We start from the raw sequence: 24572 nt of genomic DNA, 5'->3' as shown, positions 1-24572 counted from the left end.
TTAATATTGCAATAATTTATGCCTAGTGGATTAGCCCTTACAGAGACTTGAGTTTCAAAGTGAGTTTAGGCCTCAGAGATGTGCTGGTGCAGTCTGTCTCAGTTTTGACCTGGATGCTGATATTGTTCACATCAGTGGGAGTTGGTATGTTGAACCGCTGAGTCATCTAGGAAATAGGTACAACGGTGCTTATTCAGCGGTCTTAAACAGCAACCCAACCCATATTTGATACATATGTACAGTGAGTTGTTTTCAAGTGACAATCAATATCATCAGAACAAAGGAGGAACCAACCATAGGCTAATTAATAGCTAATCCACTGACCTGTATTGAGGTGCACGCAGTACCATCCACCTCCAGCCTGTATTTTCCTGTTGCATCCTGCAACTCCCTCTCTTGGTAGAGCAGTTTGTTGCTTTGGTCCACAACAAATGTCAGCTGGCCACTGGGCGAGTGGATCATCACTGTGCTGGAGCCCTTTTCGCTAAACACCAAAGTGGCATAGAGAGAAAGTGCCTGAAGAGCCACCACTGTGTCCTACAAAACACACAAACTTGGACATAAATTGCCATTGTATGAGAACATTTCCAAGGGTGGAACATCTGAGACATTAATCATGGAGGGACAGTCGAAAAGCTGTTCGCTACCTCATCGAGCAGAGCAGATTGTTTGGATGTACCTGTGTTGAAGAGAAACCTCCGTAAGAGTTCTGCTGGCGGACGAGCCACCTAACAATGCGGGAGGCATAGCCCAGGTCCTCAGTGGTATAGGTGGTGCTGAGGGTGGCAAGCAGAACATAGGAGCTGATCTCCACAGACAGAGAGTATGATGTCTCTTCTGAGGATTGTTTCCAGTGGATGAGACCCCCTGAGGAACCATGCAAATGACCAAACACACATATACAATGAGGCATGGCATAAATTACATTGATAGTGATGAAGTAACTGCAAAGAGAGTTAAGGAGATGTCTCACCCTCTTCTGATGCGACCTCGTGCAATTGCTGAAGAAGCTTGGTCCTGGTCTCCTTTTCGCCGGCCAGAGTGAAAACGTAGGCCATCAGAGCTGTATAGTAGTTGTTACCCGAAACAATGGTAGAATTCTTCAGGCAAGATAAGCTGTTTTGTATGACAGCATGCTGTATCCAATAGAAAACGCTTTGATCAGCACAGAAAGCCATACACTTATAATAAGCAATTGTTTCAGAACTGAAATTGCTCCCTGCATTGTTAATAGTAATTTCTTTCAATTGTACAGTGAGGTTTTAAAGCATTTAATGAAATAGCCAGGGGAAGATCTAAAAAGAGTCTACTCACAGATGGTGGTATGTTCATCTCCAAGAAAGCGGCAGTAACATAAGCAGTAAGGGTCAGTTCATTTGACACTCCCCCCTGTAGAGGAAACATCACTTATTTCAGTTATGTTTTTGACCCCGGCATCCAGAGTGAAATGCTACATATCAATGAGTGGGTCTGGTCAATGGCACATTTAGGATATTGGTTTTTCAACAATTGGTGGAGGAATAGGTGTCAGTTATTGAAAAAAACCAACATTTCTCCCCTCAGTATTTATATTCCACAGCATCAATCAGCATCAGTATAATAAGTCCTCCATCATACCTTCATTCTGTTGTTAAAGAGGTGTCCCAACATACGGAAACAACCGCTAGGTTTTTGTTCATGCTCCAGCCAATGTTTTGGATCATCAATGTTGGATTGGTCAATAAAGATGAATGATTTTGCTCTTACAAAGGATCTCATCACAAAAGCTGTCAACCTAAGAATAGAGAGATGGTTACACATTTACTGAATAACTAAATAAAGACCTTTGTAAAGGCAGATAGTGGACAATGTGATGGATACTGTTCTTACCATGTATTCCCTACTCCTGTTCCAAATGTGCTATATGCGCCATTATTGTGCTTGTAGTTCAGTTGCCTCTGGTAGCCTGTGTGCAGTTGACATTGCAATTAGCAGGCAGGCAGATAGCCAGACAGAAAGATAGAGAAAGATAGAGATACATATGGAAGAGAGATGGGTATATATAGATACATATTTAATTTAGCATGTGTTCATATTCACAAATGATTATTGGATGTCCCTAGGCCATTGCAATGAAAACTTTTGTTTGGGGAGGTCAGCTATCTTTTCTTTTTTTTCGTTTTTTTTTTAGGGTGCTTGATTTTTGAGCATTCTGTGCAATATTGAAATCAGATATTATCTCATAGTTTTTCTCAAATCCTATCCCCTTTGTTCAAACTACTATTTCTGAAAAAAACAAAAACAAGCTAAAAGCAAATGTTAAGTCCATAATCAATATGACACAAATACATGGAGACAAAGGAGCCGTAAGGTTAAGACACTGGTGTGGCCGCTGCACATAAGAACTTGAGACAGCCACCTCAATGTTCTGTGGGCTTTTTAAGAGATGAGGTTAGACGGGCCTTGCGAGACGAGAGTTCCGGAGGGTGTGGTTGTGGGGGGAAATGGTTAGCTGGTAGCTGGTTAATATGCTACATGTTTGTGTGTGCTGTTTTTAGGTGGAAGGTATAAAATGTCCCAACCGGGGTCTTAAAAGAGAAACCGTCTCGTTGTCTCTTCATTCCTGTGCTCCCACAATTGTTGACCCTGACGGGATCAACAGGCCATGAAATCAATGCCTCCTCAGCAAGTTTCAAGACCTCACTGCACCTGTTTTCTCGTCAGCAGTGGCCACGCATCGGGTGGAGCATTACTTCGCTACCCAGTCTACCCATGCGCACGGCACCTCAACCCAGCCAAGCTCGCCATTGCCACAGAGGAGTTCGCTGCTATGGAACGCCTCAGCATCGTGGGCCACTCTGACAGCCCATGTTTCCAGAACACTCAGCACATAAATAGTGCCAACAGTCTCTTTTATACACCGGTCGTTGTCAATAAAAAGCTCATAATCATAGCTATGCTAGATACTGGTTCCATGATCTGTTCATTGAGCCACACGGTGGTGGAGAAACTCATTGAAGCTGGGGCCTTGCATACTGCTGTGGAGGACAGTCCTGACATAGTTTTGGTTGGCTGTGGAGGAAACCGTGTGTTGCCAAAGGGTGTGTGTGATTTGACTTTGGAAGTTTACGACTGTAATCTTCTGATGCCCACTTTGATAGCTGCAGGTCAGGTATGTTTATTGCGTATTTTCTGCCCTGTAATAAATTTGGTATTTTGTTCTTTGCATGCTAACATGTTAGCTAGCAGACTGTCGTACTTTAGAATGAGAAAACGGGTTCATGTGACGTGGGTTCATTAGCTAGTATGTGTGTATCATTCAAACTATACGATCTCACTGGTTAACTAGAGTAGTCCCACTTTTCCATGACGATTGTGTAATATTCATGTTGTAATGAACTTGACCAACTGTTGTTTTGATTCATTGCCAGACAATAATAAATGGGACATTTGTCACCTGAACCCAACGTACCTGCGTGGATGTGGTTTGTGCTTTGGAGTCGTGACCAGAATATAGAGGTTACATTGGCCCGAGCTCGTTCCCCTCTGCACATGGTAACAAAGGCTGACAGCGGTTGGCACCCATGCTGTGATTACTGTCACCTCAACAGCGCCACAACCCCTGACCACTACCCTGTCCTGCATATTCAAGATTTCTCCACCTACCTGGCAGGGACTACCATTTTCTCCAAGGTGGAGTTGGTGTGGGGCTACCACCAGGTACCAGTCCACCCTCAGGATGTGCCGAAGACAGCAGTTATCACGCTGTTTGGATTCTTTGAGTTCCTGCAGATGCCCTTTGGCCTCAAGGGAGCAGCGCAGACATTTCAGTGACTGATGGACTCTGTGCTGCTGGACAGGCCATTCTTGTTCGTGTGCTTGGACGACATCCTCGTAGCCAGCATATCCGCGGAGTAGCACCTGGCCCACCTCTGGCGGCTGTTCAAGTGGCTCAGCAAACATGGGCTCATCATCAACCCAGTCGAGTGCCAATTTGGCCGGTCAGCCATAGACTTCCTTGGACACCGAATCACTCAGGAGGGAGTGGTCCCACTCCCCACCAAGGTGGACACTGTGGCCAACTTTCAGTGCCCCAGGACTGTGAAGTCCCTGCAGGAATTCCTGGGGATGGTAAACTTTTATAACAGGTTCATTTCCCAGGCAGCTGACATTATGCAGCCCCTATACGAGACCCTGTGGGGTAGGAACCCCAAAGGTGCTGTAAACTGGTCCCAAGAGACGGACAAGGCCTTCGAGGATGTTAAGGCTGCACTGGCTAATGCAGCCTTGTTGGCACACCCATCACCCACTGCCCCGGTTGCCCTCACAACCAACGCATCTGACTACGCTGTAGGCTGTAGGAGAGGTGTACGAGCACTGGGTAGGTGGGGCCTGGCAGCTGCTTGCCTTCTTTAGTCACAAAAGGAAGTACAGTACTTTCGACCGGGAGCTCCTTGGGCTGTTTCTCGCCATTTGGCATTTCAGATTCCTGCTGGAGAGCTGCCGTTTCACTGCATATGTGGACCACAAGCTGCTGGTGTCAGCCATGGCCAAGGCTGAACCACTGAAGACTGGGCACCAGCAGCACCAGCTCTCGGAGATCTCTGAGTTCACCACAGACGTCCAGCATGTGGCCAGGAAACACAACTTCATTGCTGACTCTTTCTCCCGGGCTGTGGCGGGTGCCGTACACCTGGATCTCGACTACACTGACGTGGCTGCAGATCAGGCGGGCGATGCTAATCTGCAGGCTTACCGGTCAGCGGACAGTGGACTACAGCTGCAGGATGTGGTGTTTGGAAACACCAGCACCACACTCTTCTGCAGTCTCCATGGGTCAGGCTAGACCAGGGGTCCCCAATAGGCGGCCCGCGGGCCACGTCCGGCCCGTGACGGGTTGATTTATGGTCCGCGATAATTTTTGGAGAAATGCCAGAAGGAAGAATTTTTTTTTATTTCCCTACCAAATTTTTTTTTTATTTCTTAGTAAAAGTAAGACTAGTAATATATCGAAAAATAGATGAAAAATCTGTTTGAATTATAATACCTGCAACGTATCGACACCAAAACAAACTAACGAACAACATGCTGCTGGAGGTTGAGTGGCCCGTGGTTTTAAAAGTGGCCCTAAAAGTGGCCCGCTATGAAAAGTAATTGGGGACCCCTGGGCTAGACCCATGGTTCCCACTAGGTAGCGCCAGAGCATCTTCGATGCAGTCCATGGTCTTTCGCACCCGGGAGTGAAGCCGTCTATGAAGTTGGTGGCTGCCAAGTTTGTCTGGCCTGGGTTGAAGTGACGTGAGGGACTGAGCAATGTCCTGCATGGTGTGCCAGCACACCAAAGTCCACTGTCACATCAGAGCCCCATTGGCCCCTTTCCTGGTTCCAGAGAGAAGCTTTGACCACATCAATGTGGACCTAGTAGAGCCCCTTCCCCCCTCCCGGGGGTTCACCCACTTCCTCACTGTGGTGGACAGAACCACCAGGTGACTTGAGGCAGTCCCACTGTCATTGACCTCATCGGTGGAGGTGGCCCAGAAGTTTATCGGATCCTGGGTAGCCCGGTTTGGCACTCCATCCAACCTCTCCTCGGACCAGTGCTTTCAGTTTACATCTGAGCTCTGGACAGCCGTCGCAGAGGGCCTGGGAATACAACTCCATCACACCACAGCATACCACTGACAGAGCAATGGGTTTCGTGAGCGTTTCCATCACTCCATGAAATATCGCTTTGTGGTCCAGCCTCACTGACACCAGCTGGGTCGACCAGCTTCCTTGGGTCATGCTAGGCCTGTGGACCGCCACCAAGAAGGATCTCCAGTCTTCATCGGCTGAGCTGGTCTATGGCCAGCCGCTACAGGTCACGGGGGACTTCAATCCCATCACCACAACTCCCTGGTCTGCCGCCCGCCAGTGGACTGTGCCCTTGGAGGATGCCGGTGACTTTGCTCTTATCCCCACGTCAACACATGGCCTGCATTATGCCCATGTTCCTAAGGGCCCACTGTTGGCTGGGAACGTATTTATCTGGCGTGATGCACATCGGCCATCCCTGCAGCCCCCTTACAATGGGCCCTTCTGCGTCCTGGAGGTGGGGACCAAATACTTCATAGTGGACATCAGGGGGGGGGGGGGTCTCAGTGGACCGCCTCAAGTCAGTCCATCTCGACTTGGACAGACTGGTGGAGCTGGCACTTCCCCCATGGCTTGGATATCCACTTGCCCCTGCCACTACCCCCGCCCCTGCCCCGCCACTTCCCCCATCCCTCCACTGGCTCCTGTCTTGGCTACTCGTCACCCCGCTGTCCCTGTTTCTGCCCTCTCTCCTGTTAGGTGGACCCACTATGGGTGCCCTGTTCATCCCCAATATCGTCGACCGTTGTCTCCTATATTTTATTTTTTTGTAAGGTGAATTCTGGGGTGGGGGGGGGCGGTGGCAAGTGTGGCAGCTGCACATGAGAACTTGAGACATTCACCTTAATGTTCTGCAGGCCCTTTAAGAGTGGAAGTTAGACAGAGAGTTCTGGGGGGTGTGGTTTATGGGGAAAATGGTTAGCTGGTAGCTGGATAACACGCTACATGCTTGTGTGTCCTGTGTTTAGGTGGAAGGAATAAAACGACCCGGCAAAAGAGAAAAAGAGAAACCACCTCGTTGTCTGTTCATTCCTGTACTCCCACACTGGTCTGTTTTTTTTTCTTTTTACAACACTAACTGAGACTCACCACTGACAAGAAAATTTTTAGCCTTTTCAGAAATGGCTGCGGTCAGCTGTTGTGTGTTGTTCAGGTATTCCATGATGTAAATATTTGGGGCCAGGAGGGCCATGTTCTGCTCCCCACATCCATATGGCATTTGCAGCAGCCCATCCAGGTTCTTAAGGGCCCGGCCCAAGATGTCTCCTGCAAAAAACAGAGAAAAATAAAGTTTTAACGCCAGGGCCCATACTGATGAAACATCTCAGAGAAGGAAATCAGTTCTAACAGGCCAAAAAATTATGCAAATGTGGTCCTACTTTTAGGCAATGGAGTAAGAGCATTTTATCTACTTTCTTAACTAACCCATAAGGAGTTCCCAGCAGATGGCACTCAGGCAGAGAAAAGTACACACATTCTGGGCAGAGAGTGGGAAGGCTCTGAGAATTTAACAACAGCGTGCTTATCAAACAATATAATTTGGATAGAGATGGAATAATTTTTGTGACTGACCTTGTATGGGATGCAATCCCACCACCTATAGGGAAAAGGGTGCCCTCTCCAAAAGACACCAAATTTCTTGTAATGTTACATTTTTAAGCAACTGGGAACGTGCAACTTTGCAACAGTGATGATGAGTCTGTCACAGCCAAAAATTTCAAGATGTGAAGTAATGCAAAAACCAGCAGCATCTATGCAAATCGCTGGTTTGTTTGGAGTTGTAGGTGTCATAGATGGCACGAATGTTGAGATCACTGCCCCAAGCATAAATGAAGAGGTATATGTGAATCGTAAGCAATTCCATAGCATCAGCACATAAGTGGTTATGGAGAAAAACTATGTGGCCCTTGATGTTATGGCCATATGGCTCTACACATGATACAAGAGTACTCAGTGAGACTAGTTTAAAGCTTTTATTTGAGCACAAGCACGGTCCTCCTTAGATGTCACTTTGCTTGGTAATAAAGGATATCCCGAAAGAGAGATTACTGATGACCCCTTTTCTGAGGCCAATTGCTGGTGCTCAGCTTAATTACAACAGGTAAAATCTAATACAAATACTGCAAGTTCTTTCATTTGTCTAATTGTCACCAATGAGACTGCGGCTCTATATTTGATAGGAGAGATACATTTTCATACTGTATGTAGGCTTGTGTTATCAAGCTCTAATAAAATTAAATGACTCTCTGTGATTTTTTTGTCACCTGTTGGGCATACAAAATAAAAAGAAGTGTAGTTGAAAGAGGAATTGGTCAGTGGAAAAGAAGGTTCAATTTTTCCATATGGAGAGGTGTCTCACAACCCACAGATGCTCTGCACTATCATCAATGCATGTGCAATCTTGTAGCTGAGTCCAATTTCCTACTCTCAATATTTTTCGAAGGTTTGAAAAATTTCCCGCATCAAATCATGTGCATTAGATAGGCTCTGAGTGTGTTGAATTCATAGCGCAACTAAAAAAAAAAACTACAAGATATCATCATGATTTACATTTTGTGACTCAGACTGTTGTAAAATCATGATGTCATTCATTCTCAAAAGGGAAGTCCTACTCCTCACTGAAGGTGGGTGTGAGATGCTTCATAACTACCTCTCATGTATGTAAAATTTTTTACTCAAAGCGTGCACATCTGGATAAAAGCATAAAAAGGGTACATGGAGGTTTTAGAGTATGCTGATTTCAAAAATAGTGGGAACTACGACATCACTCTTACGGTTCCCGCTGAAAATTAAAACTCAAGATGGCCACCATAAAACACGTTTGCATCACAAAGTTTCCATTGTGGAGGAACTCAGCATATGTTGTTGACCTCAAGAGCAAGTAAGTCAATCATATGAACTGTCATCCAGCGGGCATAGAATAGTGGTCAAGGGCGAACATCCATGGGATTATCTTTAGGAGTGACTCCACATAGTCAAGGTATATCTGTTATTTGATAGGCAGGAAGCCATTTAACATGGTGCCAATATGGAGCAGGAAACTGATGTACTACACAGAGAGTTTATAGCTATTGCTAATATTCAACTCTTGTCGGGCTTTACATGTACAGTGTAATTAAGATATACAGCTTTCATTATCATAACTCACAATACACTACAGATACGAAATTACAATAAAATACATAGATACCAAAATATATTGATTGTGATGTATGGTTTGAAGAAAAAAAAATCAACAATGCAAAACAATTAGCTAAAACTGGGTACAGCTCTGGTTTGATTTTAGCCAGCACTTAAAGTTTGTTGTAAAAGATTTTATATCTGGAATTAATTTGATTTCAGTTGGCAATGTGTTCCAAAGTTGACAGCCCTTTATGGAGAAAGCCGATTGTCCCAATTTAGAGCTACGATGTGGTATTTCACAGTTGCCATTCACCATGCTCCTAGTTACTCTGTTACTACCTTGTCTTTGGCTATATCTGGAAAGAGGCTCTGGGGCTAGACTGTTGATACATTTGAAAACGAATTTAAGAAAACAAAAATTAGTGATGAGAAACCTAGTGAAATTACACCAGCAGAGCTATAGCACCTCACCCGGAAAAGGAAAAACGGGGGCCCCTGCTGGAGCCAGACCTGGGGCGAAAGCTCGCTGGCGAGCATCTGGTGGCCAGCCTTGGCCCATGGGGCCCGGTCGGGCCCAGTTCGAAAAAACAACATGGAGCCACCACCCCGTGGACCCACCACACACGGGCATGGGCATTGGGGGTAGGGTGCAATGTAGGCTGGGTGGCAGGCAAAGGCGGGGACCGGGGCATGCCAACTTCCAGCATCACAGATTGGTCCTCGGGATATAGAATGTCACCTCTCTGGCAAGGAAGGAGCCTGAGCCGGTGTGGTTACTACCTTGTCTTTGGCTATATCTGGAAAGAGGCTCTGGGGCTAGACTGTTGATACATTTGAAAACGAATTTAAGAAAACAAAAATTCGTGATGAGAAACCTAGTGAAATTACACCAGCAGAGTTATAGCACCTCACCCGGAAAAGGAAAAACGGGGGCCCCTGCTGGAGCCAGACCTGGGGCGGAAGCTCGCTGGCGAGCATCTGGTGGCCAGCCTTGGCCCATGGGGCCCGGTCGGGCCCAGTTCGAAAAAACAACATGGAGCCACCACCCCGTGGACCCACCACACACGGGCATGGGCATTGGGGGTAGGGTGCAATGTAGGCTGGGTGGCAGGCAAAGGCGGGGACCGGGGCATGCCAACTTCCAGCATCACAGATTGGTCCTCGGGATATAGAATGTCACCTCTCTGGCAAGGAAGGAGCCTGAGCCGGTGTGGTACCAACTAGATGTAGTTGGGCTCACCTCCACACACAGTATGGGCTCTGGTACCAAATTCCTGGAGAGGGGCTGGACTCATTACTTTTCCAGAGTTGGCCAAGGTGACAGGCACCAGGTGAGTGTGGGGATACTCACAAGCCCCCGGTTGAGCACCACCGTGTTGGAGTTCTCCCTGAGGAATGAGAGGGTCACTGATATATGACTGCGAGTTGCTGGGGGGAAGGCTCTGACTGTTGTGTGTGATTATGCACCGAATAGCAGTTTAGAGTATCCGGCTTTCTTGGAGTCTCTGGGTGGTGTCCTGGATAGGGCTCTGCCTTGGGACTCTATAGTTCTGTTGGGGTACTGCAATGCTCATATGGGCAATGATGGAGAAACCTGGAGGGGCATGATTGGGAGGAACAGCCTCCCCAATCTGAACCCAAGCGGTGCCTAATTATTGGATTTCTGTGCAAGTCACGGATTGGCCATAACAAACACCATGTTCGAACATGAGGTAGTTCATAAGTGTACTTGGTACCACAACACCTTAGGCCGAAGATCGATGATAGACTTTGTAGGCGTATCATCAGATCTGCGGCCGTATATTTTGGACACTTGGGTGAAGAGAGGAGCAGAGCTGTCAACTGATAACCACCTTGTGGTGAGTTGGGTCAGATGATGGGGAAGGCTGCCGGACAGACCTGGCAAACCGAAAACGTGTAGTGAGGGTGAACTGGGAACATCTGGCAGAGGCCCCTGTCCGTGAGGTCTTCAACTCCCACCTAAGGAAGAAGTTTTCGTGTATCCCAAGGAAGGCTGGGGACATGGAGTCCGAGTGGGCCATGTTCAAAGCCTCTATTGCAGATGCGGCAGGTAGGAGCTGTGGTCATAAGATCATCGGTGTCTGTTGAGGTGGCAACCTAAGAACCCACTGGTGGACACCGGCGGTGAGGGAAGCCATCAGGCTGAAGAAGGGGGTCTTTCAGGCTTGGTTGGCCCAGGGGTCTCCTGAAGCAGTAGGCAGGTACCAGGAGGCCAGAAGGGCTACAGCTTCGGCGGTCGCGGAAGCAAAAACTCGGGTATGGGAGTTCACTGAGGCTATGGAGGAGGACTTTTGGTTAGCCTCAAGGAAGTTCTGGCAAATCATCACTCAGGAAAGGGAAGCAGGGCTTGACTCAGGCTGTGTTCAGGCGGAAAGGGAACTGTTGACCCAGACTGGGGATGTTGTCGAGCATGAACAGTGGAAAGAACACTTGGAGGAGCTCCTGTCATGGTTGTGTGGTCTGCGTCATCTAGGCTCACCTGTTTCCCATTCCCTGATTTGGCTTGCCATTTCTGCCCCTGCTTTGCTCACCTGTCCCCCATTATGTGATTGACTTGCCATGTCTGTTCCTGCCCCAGCATTGCTCTCATCTTCCCCATTCCCTGATTGGCATGCCTGTTCCTGTCCTGCCCTGTTCACCTGCGCCCCATTTCCCTGATTGGCTCCCCAGCAGTTATGTTCACCCTGGTTGCCCTGGTGCACTGTCAGATCGTCATGTTGACTTTTGGTGGCCAGATGCTTTACACCTTGTCTCGAACCTTCCTTGCTGCCTGTATCTATGTTACTGTTTTTCTAAGTCTGTTTGTTTTATTAAAGCCTTGTTCTAGCCCAGTCTGTCTCCAGTGTCCATTTGGGTCCCCAATTCCTGCTCCCACTGCGACAAGAGGAGGTAACAACAATGGAAAAAAATAAGACCAAACTAAGTAGGAATAAAATGTAAAAAAATAAATAAAAAAAAACACTGAATAAATAAAAGCAAATATCAAAAAATGTATTTCATTATTTAACCATGATAAACTTGCCTTTTGTTTACATTTAATGTTTTTGGTCTATTTTGCTGTTCACTAGAGCAGTAGTCATGAAGTTATAACACACATTCTGAGACACTTGATGATAACTTACGGGTCCAGATGTGCCACTAAATGAAATTTGTAACCCCTGAGTACATTCAGAAAAATGGACAATAAACCGGAATGAACTGTAAACACGGATACCCTGGACAATAAAGGACAGAGCAGCCTGTACTTCCTTAGGAGTCTGAGGTCATTGGTTGTCTGTAGTGAATTGTTTGTAATGACTTGTGTAATATTTTATGCTGGTGTTTCTTGTTTACTTCTGGGGGATGCCCAGAAGTAAAGTTAATTTTATTTGTATAGCCCAATATCACAAATCACAAATTTGCCTCAAGGGGCTTTACAGCAACACAACATCCTGTCCTTAGACCCTCGCATCGGATAAGGAACAACTCCCTGAAAAAAAAAAACCCTTTAACAGGGAGAAAAAATAGAATGAAACATCAGGGAGAGCAACAGAGGAGGGATCTCTCTCCCAAGACATGCAATGGATGTTGTGTTTACACAATTTACAGAACACAACATTGAAAGAGGATAACAAAATTATAATGGACTTATAAGTTATATGAAGAATATGATGAGTATTCCAAGCAGTGTCCAGATGACACCGCAACAGCCCAGGACCTGAGCCAGGTGACCAGCAACACCATGTAAGTAAATAAATAAATAAATAAATAAAGCTGAGCAAGCTGGTCGGGACTGCTAGCTTAGGGATGGGACTAGACCCTCGGGAGACAGTGGTGGAGAATCGACAACACTTCCCACTCTTTTTTTTTAGGGGGGTGTTGAAAGTGCCATATGCCAACAGCCATCAAACTATATATAACAACTCCCCCTATTACCAGGGGATTGACAACTGGATCTATACATAAAGATGAACATCAGACTTGACTCTAAATTACTTTTGTCTTTTTACTTATGTAAATACCCTCTGTTTACATGGAAGCGAAATACCTATACCTCAGTAGTACAATCTGACATTTCAACTGTGCAAACAGGTTTGTGCATTTTTTCCATTGTACATTATTTCTGCAACTACTTTTGTTCCATCATTCTGTTATTATCTTTAGATTTATTAAGACTGTCTCTACGATGTTATTTTAAGTTAGTTGATGTAACATATACCTGTTTGCTGCTGCTCAAACCAATATATCTTTGCGGTGAAGGTGAGGTCACACCCAGTCAGTGTACTCTATTGTTTGAGAGAAGTGAGCTGAGCCTGTTAACCTGTAAGTACTTTACCAAGCAACCCTAAACCATCAGAACATTGATTCACATGCTTACCTAAGACTGATACGGAAATGCGGACAGATCCATCAATCATATTCTCAGGTAGCTGTAGCTCTGTTTCCTCAGTTAAAGGATGTCCTAGATACAGAGAAGAAAAACATTGTGAACATGTCCAAAGTATTTTTTTTATAAAGAACTACCTTAGTAAAACGACTGAATTAGGTGACCACATGGTCAGAAAGGAGTTTAGGACTGCATCAATCATGTTTAAACTCACGTCAATTAAAGACTCGATTAATTGCCACTCAAAATCGGGTCTTGAATTTGGCCCACAATAAAATAAATTTCTGGCCTTCTAAAGAGATCCAGAGGGTAGTGGCTAGTGTTTTTTTTTTTTCTGTGATTTTCAATGTCACATTTGAGCAGTGAATGTGAGATAACTTGTTTTCTACAGGACACAATCACCATGACCACCAAACAAATGAATTCCTACCGTACTTGTCAAATTGGATTTTTTTGCCTGCAGTCTAAATCCCATCTTTTGCTTCAGTCCTTTGCCCTGCAAACTGAAAATGTTTTGGCCATACCAGGTCAAGTTGTTACTAACCGTTAGGACACATCAACCAGTTGTGAGTCTTTGTCTGCTCTATTCCTTCAGCCTGAAAAGGAAGGAAATGAAGAATAATTTTCCCTTGTTTAATCACTGCCGGATCTGAAGTTTTATTGCTAACAGGCATTATTATGTCTAGAACATGCAAACAAGGCTAATGCTATTGTACATCTGAAACAAATTATTAAGTCAGCCCTAAATTAGGTACCTTCACGATTAAAGAGCGCGTGACCGTGTCAATACGACCTCTCTCCAGCGCCTCCACAATCTCATTATTGCAAAATGCCTGTGATGATGAGGCCTCAGCTTTCACCGTCACATTAATAATTCCTAAAGAAATATTACAAGCATGTTAAGATAAGGTTTTGATTACCTTATGTAGAAAACTAAATGATGCTACATTTAAACATTCATTCAACTTCGTAATACTTAGTATCCAAATGAAAAAAATGCCATGTGAGAAATTGGCATACATGTTTGGTTCTTACCAAGGGTAGTGGGAGTCATTTTCCATTTCATGACATTGCGCTGTTTCGCATACAGGCAGAATTGGTCCTCTTCACGAGAGACAAGGGGTGTGAGGGTGTAGTCTGTGGAGGTGGTTGGAGTCACACTGACCTGTGAAAGAAGTTCATTTGTTGGACTTTATCGAAAAAAATAAGCGATAAAAAAAAACTTTAAAAAAAAAGATTCGGAATTCAGCCTTCCTTGTGGATATCAACACCTGAGACCATTTAATTAACAAGTGTCCAATCCTAAACTCCACCCAGCATTAGTAAATGATTTCATCTTGGTTGTTTTCCTGTCCTCCGGTATGCATTGGAACTAATCTTGTCCTGCTGCATACTGGCTGGTACAAAATCCAGTCAAGTTCTGCAACAGGGCTCTATTAGTCCCACCACCTGATGCATTGTAGGCTATCTGGTACGTGGTTAGCTACGCTAATTCTTATCAAAAGCCGCCCAACATCAAGTTTTTTTTTTCTTTAATTTTTCTATATTACTTAACCACCTAATGATGGGCATGAGACATGGCTGTGACAGAATTTACCCATCTGATGACCCACTGTCTCATCCATCCCACATTCATTTTCAGTTAAGTAAATTAGTAATTTTTTTTTAGGGGGGGGGGATTTTCCCCTTTTTCTCCCCAATTGTACCTGGCCAATTACCCCACTCTTCCGAGCCATCCTGGTTGCTGCTCCATCCCCTCTGCTGATCCAGGGAGGACTGCAGACTACCACATGCCTCCTCTGATACAGGTGGAGTCGCCAGCCGCTTTTTTTCACCTGACAATGAGGAGTTTCACCAGGGGGACGTAGTGCATGGGAGGATCACGCTATTCCCCCCAGTTCCCCCTCCCCCCTGAACAGGTGCCCTGACCGACCAGAGGAGGCACTAATTCAGCGATCAGGACACATACCTACATCCGGCTTCCCACCCACAAACATGGCCAATTGTGTCTGTAGGGACGCCCGACCAAACTGGAGGTAACGCGGGGATTCAAATTGAAGATCCCTGTGTTGGTAGGCAACAGAATAGTCCACCACGCCACCCGGATGCCCTTAAATGAGTCATTTTTTTACATGTCTGACAGTTGACCAAGGTTAGACTGCCAAATAGTGGTTCCCTGGCTGGCTGTGATCAGAGCATTGGGAAAAATACAGTAGAGCTTAAGACTAGTCATCTATATATCTTACAAGAATGAATAGCATTACAGCCACTAAAAAGACCATAATATTGCAATGGACTGCTAAATAGGAGTGAAATATAGGCAACTTGTCGTGGACCAAACGTGACTTGGATTTCATTAAGTATTTATTACCACAATTGTGTTGGACTGGTAGTTGAATATGGTTGCGATCAGTTCAAAGGTTTCTCCCCGAACAACAGAGTAGGGTAAGCTGAGTTCCATGAAGAAGGGTTGGTAGACTCTGAGCTCCTGAGGAGTAGCCAGACCAAAGCCCTCAGGGGACAGGCAGAAGGCCTCCGTTTCCCAAGTGGTGATTGTGTCTGGGACAGTGAAAGACACATCCTTTGTTCCAGTATGGCTAGATTAAAACACAGACAGACACAGGATGTCACCTGGATTGTTGATGATACACATACTAGATAATTGAAAAATTTTCAACAAAGGAAAATAAAGTAAATTTTAAAATGTGACCTTCAATTATTAATGATACACTAAGAATACAGGAAAACAAAAATCTGCTCCCAGTGGTATGTATATGAAATTGTAAATTAATGAGCCTACAATTACACTTCTGTATTGTTGTATGGCTTGTGATGCGATCTTACCCTACTTCTACAAGGTCCCATATCCATGTCTCAGGGAAGAACGAGCGCTGAGTCTCTATTGGTGAGGGGAAACTGTTACGTGAAAGTCCTCCCCCTACACCTGGCATGCTCTGATGCATGCTGGTTCTATATAGATGCCTGTCTGCCACAATAACTGAAGAAACCAGACAATGTTAATCCAGAAACTGAAGGCAAAAATAACACAGTAATTTCAAGTGATATTATATCAGTTTACAGTCAACATACTTTATTAGACAGATCAAAAGAGAAAAATGTCACCATAATTTTCCTGGTATGTTCTTCCCTTGAACAAGAGGCAGGATGGAAGCTTGAGATGCAAATCTGTTACCATCTTCAGCCCCAAATTCTGGATGAAATGACAACATTGTAGGTGTTACTACAACTGTTGTGCATAATGCACACTGTGCGGCATATCATTTGATAGTTGCAAATCTATTAACAGAAAAATGAGCTTCCAAAATGGATATAATCAACAACTAATTCGGAAAATAGGGCATAAAATTTACCTGAAAAACTGTGTATGGGTCATCCTTCCCATGTCCTGGGTATGGCAATACATATCTTTTTTGCCTCACAGGCAAACATGGTGAATCATCTTGAACCTCATATGGAATATGTGATATTGCCTTGATGGGCAACAAGTCAAATATCTGAGAAGACAGAATAAGAGTCAGTTACATCTGAACAATTTTCATTATTCTATGGCTCTGACCGAGAAAGATTTCTTGAAAGCTATGGCCAGGATACTCTTGTGCAAGTTCATGTGGATTGTTGGAAACTGTAGCTATCCAAATTGTGATTGTGAATTCTTGCCAAAATTAAAATCCAAAAATAATATTATTATGGTAAAAAAAAAAAACTGAATTTCATGAGACAAAAAAAATCAAATTGTTATAAAATTAAGGTAAAGTAAAATCATGGGAAACATCCTTGGGTAGATAGACAATGTTGAAAACTAAAGATTGAAAAGCAAGAGCTCAGCTAAGATAGCGCTCTCCAAAAGTCAATTTTTTGAATTCTGGCAATATCTTTTACGTCAACTGTCACAAAGACAACCCGAGGGGCTTTTCTTTTTCCTATATTGATTAGTAAAGTAAAGTAAAATTGCAATACTTATGTTTGTCATGAAGCAATCTCTATTATTTCCCGGGTAGTTTAATGCCCGACGGCAGACAAAATACATAGCAAAATAGGGCTTCTAGGGAACTGATCTGAACAGTGATTGTGTCATTCTCCCATAGCCACCACACTACGCAACCAAAATGAATTTAATTATATGTTACAGCAAACAGTTACCCAGTACTGCTTTAAGCAGAATTCATTGAAACTATTTTGACAACTCAGATCACTTCTTTAAATGCCCTGATGTCATGTCTCAGCACATGAACGATATGTGGTCTGCTTCAGCTGCAGCAGGGTGTTCCTGTTTTGGCAAGGCGTTCCCATCCTGGGAGTGCAGGAATGCCCACCAGTCACATTCTTCTTTTTCTTTTTGGGAATGCTGATTTGCTACCAAAAAAGTGTAGGAACCAAGTTACGTTTATATATGTTTAGTTCTATAAATAAGTGCAGTCTGTATTGGGTTAAGAGCTTACATAAATTGAGATAAATAAGTGATTTCATTGAATAAGTTAATTAATATTAATTGTTAAATCAGCTAATAATCATTTGATTTAATTCATGTTGACGTAAGCGTGATATTTTGTAAAAGGCAACACTATGTGAACTTTCTGTTAGAAAGGTGTTTTAGGTTACAATCGCTTTAAGAGATATAGGACTTGTGGGTTATGAAGGGAACTCGGGAGAGGACATTTTGTTTTGTGGAGTTGAGGCTCAAGTAGCGACCGAGCCATACATGTTTCTTACTGTAGTACAGTTGCTGATTAAGGAGAACTTAACCTTGAATATTCCTGTAAGAAGATATAAAAAACTTTGGAATAAAATACTTGTTTTATCCTTTCTTACATCGGAGTCCTGCGGAAGTTTTTCCTTCTCAAGTTAATGTACACAACTTAAGTCCAGGCAATCGTTGAGCTTCAACCCCCACATTTGTAAGAAACACTGCTCCAATTGGATCAATGGACAGTTGTTGAAGGGTTTGATACCACAAGTAAAGAAGAATTACAACTAATTCAAGATACAAACTCAATCTATTTTCCTCTAACTTCATGCCATAATACAACATAATAACCGGGCCCATTCCTTGGGCCTAGGGTTAGAATGAGGTAGAAGTCTATTTGATGGATAGTGCATTTCTTAGAATATGAGATGTTCCAAGTAGTGTGATCTTCTTCTGTAGTTCTTGTATTTTGATGTTACCCGGGGTCCGTTATGTGTTTTTCTCCATCCTTTTTTTTTTTTTACAAGTCCCAGGGCTCCTATCACTACTGGTATTGTTGTGGTTTTCATTCCCCACATTCGTTCAATCTCTATTTCAAGGTCTTTATATTTCGACAGTTTTTCAGTTACTTTTACTGAAGTGCTCCTTTCAGTCAGGACAGACATGTCGATGAGTAGGCAGCTTTTTTCTTTTTTGTTCTTGATGACGATGTCTGGTCTGTTGGCCTTTATCTCACAATCTGTCTGTATTGGCATGTCCCATAAGATTGTGATGTCGCCTTTTTCTGTTACTGTTTGGGGCTCGTGCTCGTACCATTTTTCTTTTGTGTTGATGTTGAATTCTTTGCAGCTGTTCCAGTGCAGGTATGTGGCGGTCTTGTTGTGCCTTTGTAGGTATTCAGTTTTGGCCAGCTCAGGGCACTCTGCCACAATATGGTCAATGGTTTCCTGGAATTGGCCACATATCCTGCGAGCTGGGTCTGTGCCATCTTTGAGGATTTTGTTCCGGCAGTAATTGGTCTTGATGGCCTGGTCTTGGACAGCGATGATAAAGCCCTCCGTTTCGGATTTCAGCCCAGCAGTTTTGAGCTATTGGTTGGTCATATGTTTGTCTAAATCTTTCTCACCTACTGTTTTTGGGTATTGTCCGTGCATTTGTTTCCCCTCCCATTTTTGTTTCATTTGTTCTTGGGCACGACGCTTTGCTTTTTGTTTGACTTTTCGGGCATGGATGGTTGGAGCTTCATTTTCAGGTTGCAGTGTTTAAGGGAGGTTGAGCTCTCTTCTGAATATTGTGGCTTGGTTAGCTACGGAGTACTTTTTGTTTTGTTTTTCATGCTCTCTAGCAATCATGAGAAGGGGGTCATTTTTGTTGTTAAGGTAAGTATCTAGGCCTATTGTTGTTGTTTTGTAGGCAGTTTCTAGTTGGATTAGACCCCTGTCACCCTCATTTCTGGAGAGGTACAATCTATCCAGATCTGATTTTGGGTGGTGCATCCTCTCTAAGGTGAATATTTTTCTTGTTTTTTTATCTAGTTTCCTGATCTCTTCTAGTTTCCAGTCGACGATGTTGAAGTTGTAAGTTACAACTGGTGTAGCCAGGGTGTTGATGGCTTCCATTCGGTTGGATGCATTGAGTTCGGATTTTGTTACCATTCGTATTCTTCGGTAGTACTCCTTTCTGATATTTTCTTTCATTTTGGCATGTTGTATTCTGTCCCCTTCATTCACTCCCAGGTATTTGTATGTGCCTTCTAGTTCTAGGTCATGGATGGCGGTGTCTAGGTCAATGTGGATGTTTTCAGTGGTGGTAAGTTTTCCTTTTTTGAATGTAGCTTTGGCACATTTGTCTAGTTCGAACTCCATTTTGATATCATCACTGAAGCCTTTTACAATGGTCAAAAGGCCAGTTTGTTCTTCGTCATTCTTGGCAAAGGTTTTCAGGTTGTCCATGTAGACTATATGGTTAATAGTGCATGAACCTGTAGTATAACCATAACTGGTGTTGTTCAGAAGGGAGGACAGTGGAGTAAGAGCTATGCAGTAGAGAGAGGAGAAAGAGAGTCACTTTGAAATATGCCGCTATTGCTAAGATGCGCTCTGTGTTTTCAGCACTTGTCACCCCACAAGTCCTTGTATCTGTACCCACAAACCCAATTATAACGGACTCTGACAGTCTTTCCTCACCTTTGTATGACTCCTCTTCAAGCCCTACCTCCTTGCTCATAACATTGTTTTTGGCCTTCATGTGCAACACTGTAGGGTAAGACTGTGTGCAGACTTGGCAGCTCAAATCAAGACCAACAAAGGCCAAAACGTGACAACAACTTGCGCTTTCCTCGACCCTGGTAGTACTGCCTGCTTTTGTACTGAGGAACTAATGAAAGAACTCAACCTCATAGGCAGAAAGACACGCATCTTATTAAAGACCAAGGGGCAGAAAAAGCTAGTTAGCAGTTACACGGTGTCTGGCTGGGAGGTGAGCAGCTTAGATTGCAACGATTTTCTGGGGCTCCCAGATACATACTCTCAGAAGACCATTCCGGCAACTAAAGGTAAGATTCCTTTACAAGAGGATATCGACAAGTGGCCTCATCTTCAGCAGGTGTTACTCCCAAAAATAGATGCAGAGATAGGATTGCTAATTGGGACTAATGCACCCAAGGCTATTGAACCCTGGCAGGTCATTGCCAGCATAGACGACGGTCCATATGCTGTAAGAACACGACTTGGCTGGATCATCAATGGACCTCTCCAGAAAGGCACTCACCACACTATAACAAGTGGGCTGGCACAGGTTTCAGCCAACTGTATATCAGTTGCCAGACTGGATGAACTCTGGAGTCAGCAGTTCAAGAGTGACTTCCCTGAGTGCGACAAAGATGATAAGCTAGATATGTCCAGAAAGGATCTTCAGTTCCTTGACATGACCTCACATTCAGCTAGACTTGTGGAGGGACATTACAACATCACCCTGCCACTGAGGAATAAGGGCATGAAGATGCCCAACAACTGTAAGATTGCTGAGCAGCGCGCTCTGAATTTAAAGGAGACGTTTGTGAAGAATCCAACATTCCATGCAGAGTACTCAACGTTCATGGGTGGCATCATTGACAAGGGCTATGCCATGAAGGTACCCAGAAAAGACCTAAGCTGTGACGATGGTAGAGTTTGGTACCTGCCGCACCACGGGGTTTATCACCCCAAGAAGCAGAAGATCAGAGTGGTCTTCAATTGTGGAGCATCTTACCAGGGCACCACTTACTGGTCTTCATCTGTGTATATATGTGTTTGCTGTGTTTGTCTATGTCTGTCTTGCACTGTTTGGTGAAGCGCAGTCCTTATTTCATTTTTATAATGTGCCTACACATTGTTTCTAATGACAATAAATTGAATTGAATCAGTCAGGGGATGGAGGAGTACAAGATAGTGGTGCACTTGTTTGGTGCAGCCTCGTCTCTGAAATGTGCCAGCTTCACCCTGCAGAAATGTGCTGAAGACAGCAGTGATCAGTCCAATGCCCAAGCAGTCAACATGGTGCTATACAACTTCTACGTGGATGACTGTCTTAAATCAGTCCACTCAGAAGAAGAGGCAGTGTTGTTGTACCACCCCTTGCGAGCTGTATGTGGAAAGGGTGGATTCAGACTCACCAAGTGGGTAAGCAACAGCAGGGCTGTACTGTCTGCCATCCCAGAAGAGGAGAGGGCAACAGAGGTTAAAGACCTTGGCCTGGATTGCGATGCACTTCGCATAGAGAGAGCTTTGGGAGTTAATTGGTGTACCCAGTCCAGCAGTTTCAGGTTCAAGATCATCGTACCAGACAAAGCGCCCACCAGGAGAAACATCCTATCCATCACAAGTTCTGTTCATGATCCATTGGGTATCTTGGCACCAGTCATGCTCCCAGAGAAGGGAATCCTGCAAAGGCTGTGCAGACTAAAGCTAGGCTGGGATGTCCCGATACCTAATGAGTTCGCTTGTGAGTGGTCTGCTTGGAGGACAGGGCTTCACCAGCTAGTGGAACTCAGTGTCATTAGGTGTTTCAAGCCTGCAGACTTTGGTGAAGCAGTATTCAGCCAACTGCACCACTAGCGATAAAGGTTATGGGACAGTTAGTTACATGCTACTGAAGAACAGCAGCAACAAAGTCCACTGCACGTTTGTCATGGGGAAGGCCAGAGTAGATCCAATTAAGCCCATGACTATCCCTTGCATGGAACTCACTGCAGCCACAATGGCTGCCCGCATGGACAAGACGTTGAGAGCGGAACTGCAGCTGAAACTCCAAGAGTCTGTGTTCTGGTCAGACAGCACAACTGTGCTGAAGTATATCAGAAACAGAACAAGCAGATTCTGCACTTTCATTGCTAACTGAGTAGAGACTATCTTGAAGATCTCTAAACCATATCAATGGAGATATGTTAATACCTCACAGAACCCTGCAGACTACACGTCAAGGGGACTCAAGGCAGAGAAACTCACCCAAAGCTATACTTGGTTGCAGGGGCCGGACTTTCTCACTAAGCCTACGGAAGACTGGCCCGAGAACCGAGACCACCCTGGGGACCTAACCACAGAGGACCCAGAGGTAAGGAATGCTGTGGTCAGTGCTACTGCAGCTAACAATCAAAGGGATGCAGTAATGGAGTTCATGCAGTACTTCTCTTCCTGGCTTTGCTTTAGGAAGGCAGTCACTTGGATGCTTAAGGTTAAGAACACTCTGCTGAGCCTGTGTCGTAAGAGGAAGGAGTTGGACGCTACTCTCTCTCCACTTGACGTCGATAAGGAGATGAGGAACTTCAAGGCAAGTCTCAAGAGAGCAGACACTGGTAAGCGCACAATAGGCAAACTGACAGAAGCAGAGCAGGAGATCCTTCGCTATTGTTAAGGAAAGACATTCTCCAAAGAAATCTCTGCACTTCAAAGGTGTGAGGGCGTGAAGAGAAGCAGTACCCTTTTCAGGCTTAATCCAGTCCTCCAAGAGGGCATCCTCAGAGTACGAGGAAGACTCAGCAGGGCTGTTATGCCTGAGGAGTCAAAGCAGCCAGCGATCCTGGACAAGGATCTTCATGTCGCAAAGTTGATCCTCAGAGAAATCCATGAACACTTGGGTCACAGCAGTAGCAATCATGTGCTCTCCAAGTTGCGGTCCAAGTATTGGATCCCTGAAGCAAACTTGGCTATAAGGAGAGTCCTATCCAAGTGTCATGTTTGTCGATGCTCACATGGAGCTCCAGGGCAACAACAGATGGCTGACATACCCTGAGACAGAGGCCTGCCAGATAAGCCTCCATTTACCAACACTGGAGTGGACTACTTCGGCCTGTTCGAAGTAAAATGTGGAAGAAGTACGGTGAAAAGGTATGGCGTCATTTTTACATGCCTGGCAATATGTGTAATACATTTAGATGTAGCATCGTCACTGGATATGGACTCCTTCATAACTGCTCTTCGTCGTTTCATAGCTAGAGGAGGCCAGGTAAAAATCCTCCGGCCAGACAATGGAATGAACTTTGTTGGAGCCCAGCATGAGCTGAAGAGAGCCATTAGAGAGTGGAATAGCTCCAAGATCGAGAACACTCTACATCAGAGCGGCATCCAGTGGATGTTTAATCCTCCTACTGGCTCCCACCATGGATGATTCTGGGAGAGGTTGGTCAGGTCTGTAAGGAAGATCCTGAGCGCCACCCTTAAGCTACAGACAGTCGACGAGGAGGGCCTACACACCCTGTTATGTGAGGCAGAGGCCATCATCAACAGTCAGCCTATAACCAAGGAGTCCAGCGATCCAAATGATCTGGAAGTGCTTACGCCTAATCACCTCTTGCTCCTCAAGACCAAGCCATCTCTACCCCCAGGCCTGCTCAATAAGCAGGATCTCTGTGCATGCAGGAGGTGGGAAAAGATCCAGTCTATGGCAGACATATTCTGGAAGCGATGGACAACAGAATATTTACCACAGCTGCAAGATCACCACAAGTGGTCCCATTCATCTCGCAACTTCACCACTGGAGACATCATGCTGATCATTGACGACTCAGCACCATGCAACTCCTGGATCAACGGGAAAGGTCATTCAGACAGTCCCAGACAAGTTTGGACTGGTACGTCAGGTCCGCATCAAGACTAGGACCAGTATACTGGATAGGCCCATCACAAAGATTTGTTTCTTACAGGAGGCTAAATGAGGCAGTGGTAAAGACTATCCTTCAACTGGGGTCACGTGCTAGTAACCTCTGAGCCCCAAGATAAATGGTAAATCAAGCAACGAAGAAAGAAGACTGCTTAAATAGAAGGACTTCAATTTCTTGGGCTCCACATGTTGTGTATAGTTGGTAATTGTCCCCGGTTAAGAGTACAATTAGGGGCTGGTATGTAGGAGCCAAGTTACATTTATATATGTTTAGTTCTATAAATAAACAGTCTGTATTGGGTTAATAGCTTACGTAAATTGAGATAAGTAATTTTATTGAATAAGTTAATTAATAGTAGTTGTTAAGTCAGCTAATAATCATTTGATTTAATTCATGTTGATGTAAGCATGATATTTTGTAAAAGGCAACACTATGTGTACTTTCTGTTAGAACAGTGATTTAGGTACTGTCGCTTGAAGAGATAGGTCTTGTGGGTTTACAAAGGGAACTCGGGTGAGGACATTTTGTTTTGTGGAGTTGAGGCTCAAGTAGCGACCGAGCCACACGTTTCTTACCGTAGTACGGTTGCTGATTAAAGAGAACGTATC

The 24572-nt window shown here is 44.6% G+C and overlaps 1 protein-coding gene across 1 annotated transcript in view; it reads right to left on the bottom strand.

The window, feature by feature from the left end:
* The window catches only part of LOC130116165 (alpha-2-macroglobulin-like), a 51485-nt gene that overhangs the window by 1664 nt on the left and 25249 nt on the right, over positions 1-24572 (bottom strand). Inside the window, exons 16-31 of the mRNA XM_056284120.1 lie at positions 16495-16638; positions 16247-16334; positions 15968-16121; positions 15495-15720; positions 14159-14288; positions 13879-14000; positions 13668-13719; positions 13115-13198; positions 6703-6879; positions 1870-1945; positions 1618-1774; positions 1315-1389; positions 974-1136; positions 680-867; positions 325-537; positions 42-166 (exon numbers count right to left, since the gene is read on the bottom strand). Of these exons, the coding sequence (XP_056140095.1) occupies positions 42-166; positions 325-537; positions 680-867; positions 974-1136; positions 1315-1389; positions 1618-1774; positions 1870-1945; positions 6703-6879; positions 13115-13198; positions 13668-13719; positions 13879-14000; positions 14159-14288; positions 15495-15720; positions 15968-16121; positions 16247-16334; positions 16495-16638 (2174 nt within the window). The remainder of the gene's footprint in view (positions 1-41; positions 167-324; positions 538-679; positions 868-973; positions 1137-1314; positions 1390-1617; positions 1775-1869; positions 1946-6702; positions 6880-13114; positions 13199-13667; positions 13720-13878; positions 14001-14158; positions 14289-15494; positions 15721-15967; positions 16122-16246; positions 16335-16494; positions 16639-24572) is intronic.

Source organism: Lampris incognitus, chromosome 7, assembly GCF_029633865.1.
Source record: "Lampris incognitus isolate fLamInc1 chromosome 7, fLamInc1.hap2, whole genome shotgun sequence".
NCBI classification, from domain to species: domain Eukaryota; kingdom Metazoa; phylum Chordata; class Actinopteri; order Lampriformes; family Lampridae; genus Lampris; species Lampris incognitus.
Note: the sequence above shows the minus strand (reverse complement) of the source record. Positions and strands in the feature narration are given on the sequence as shown.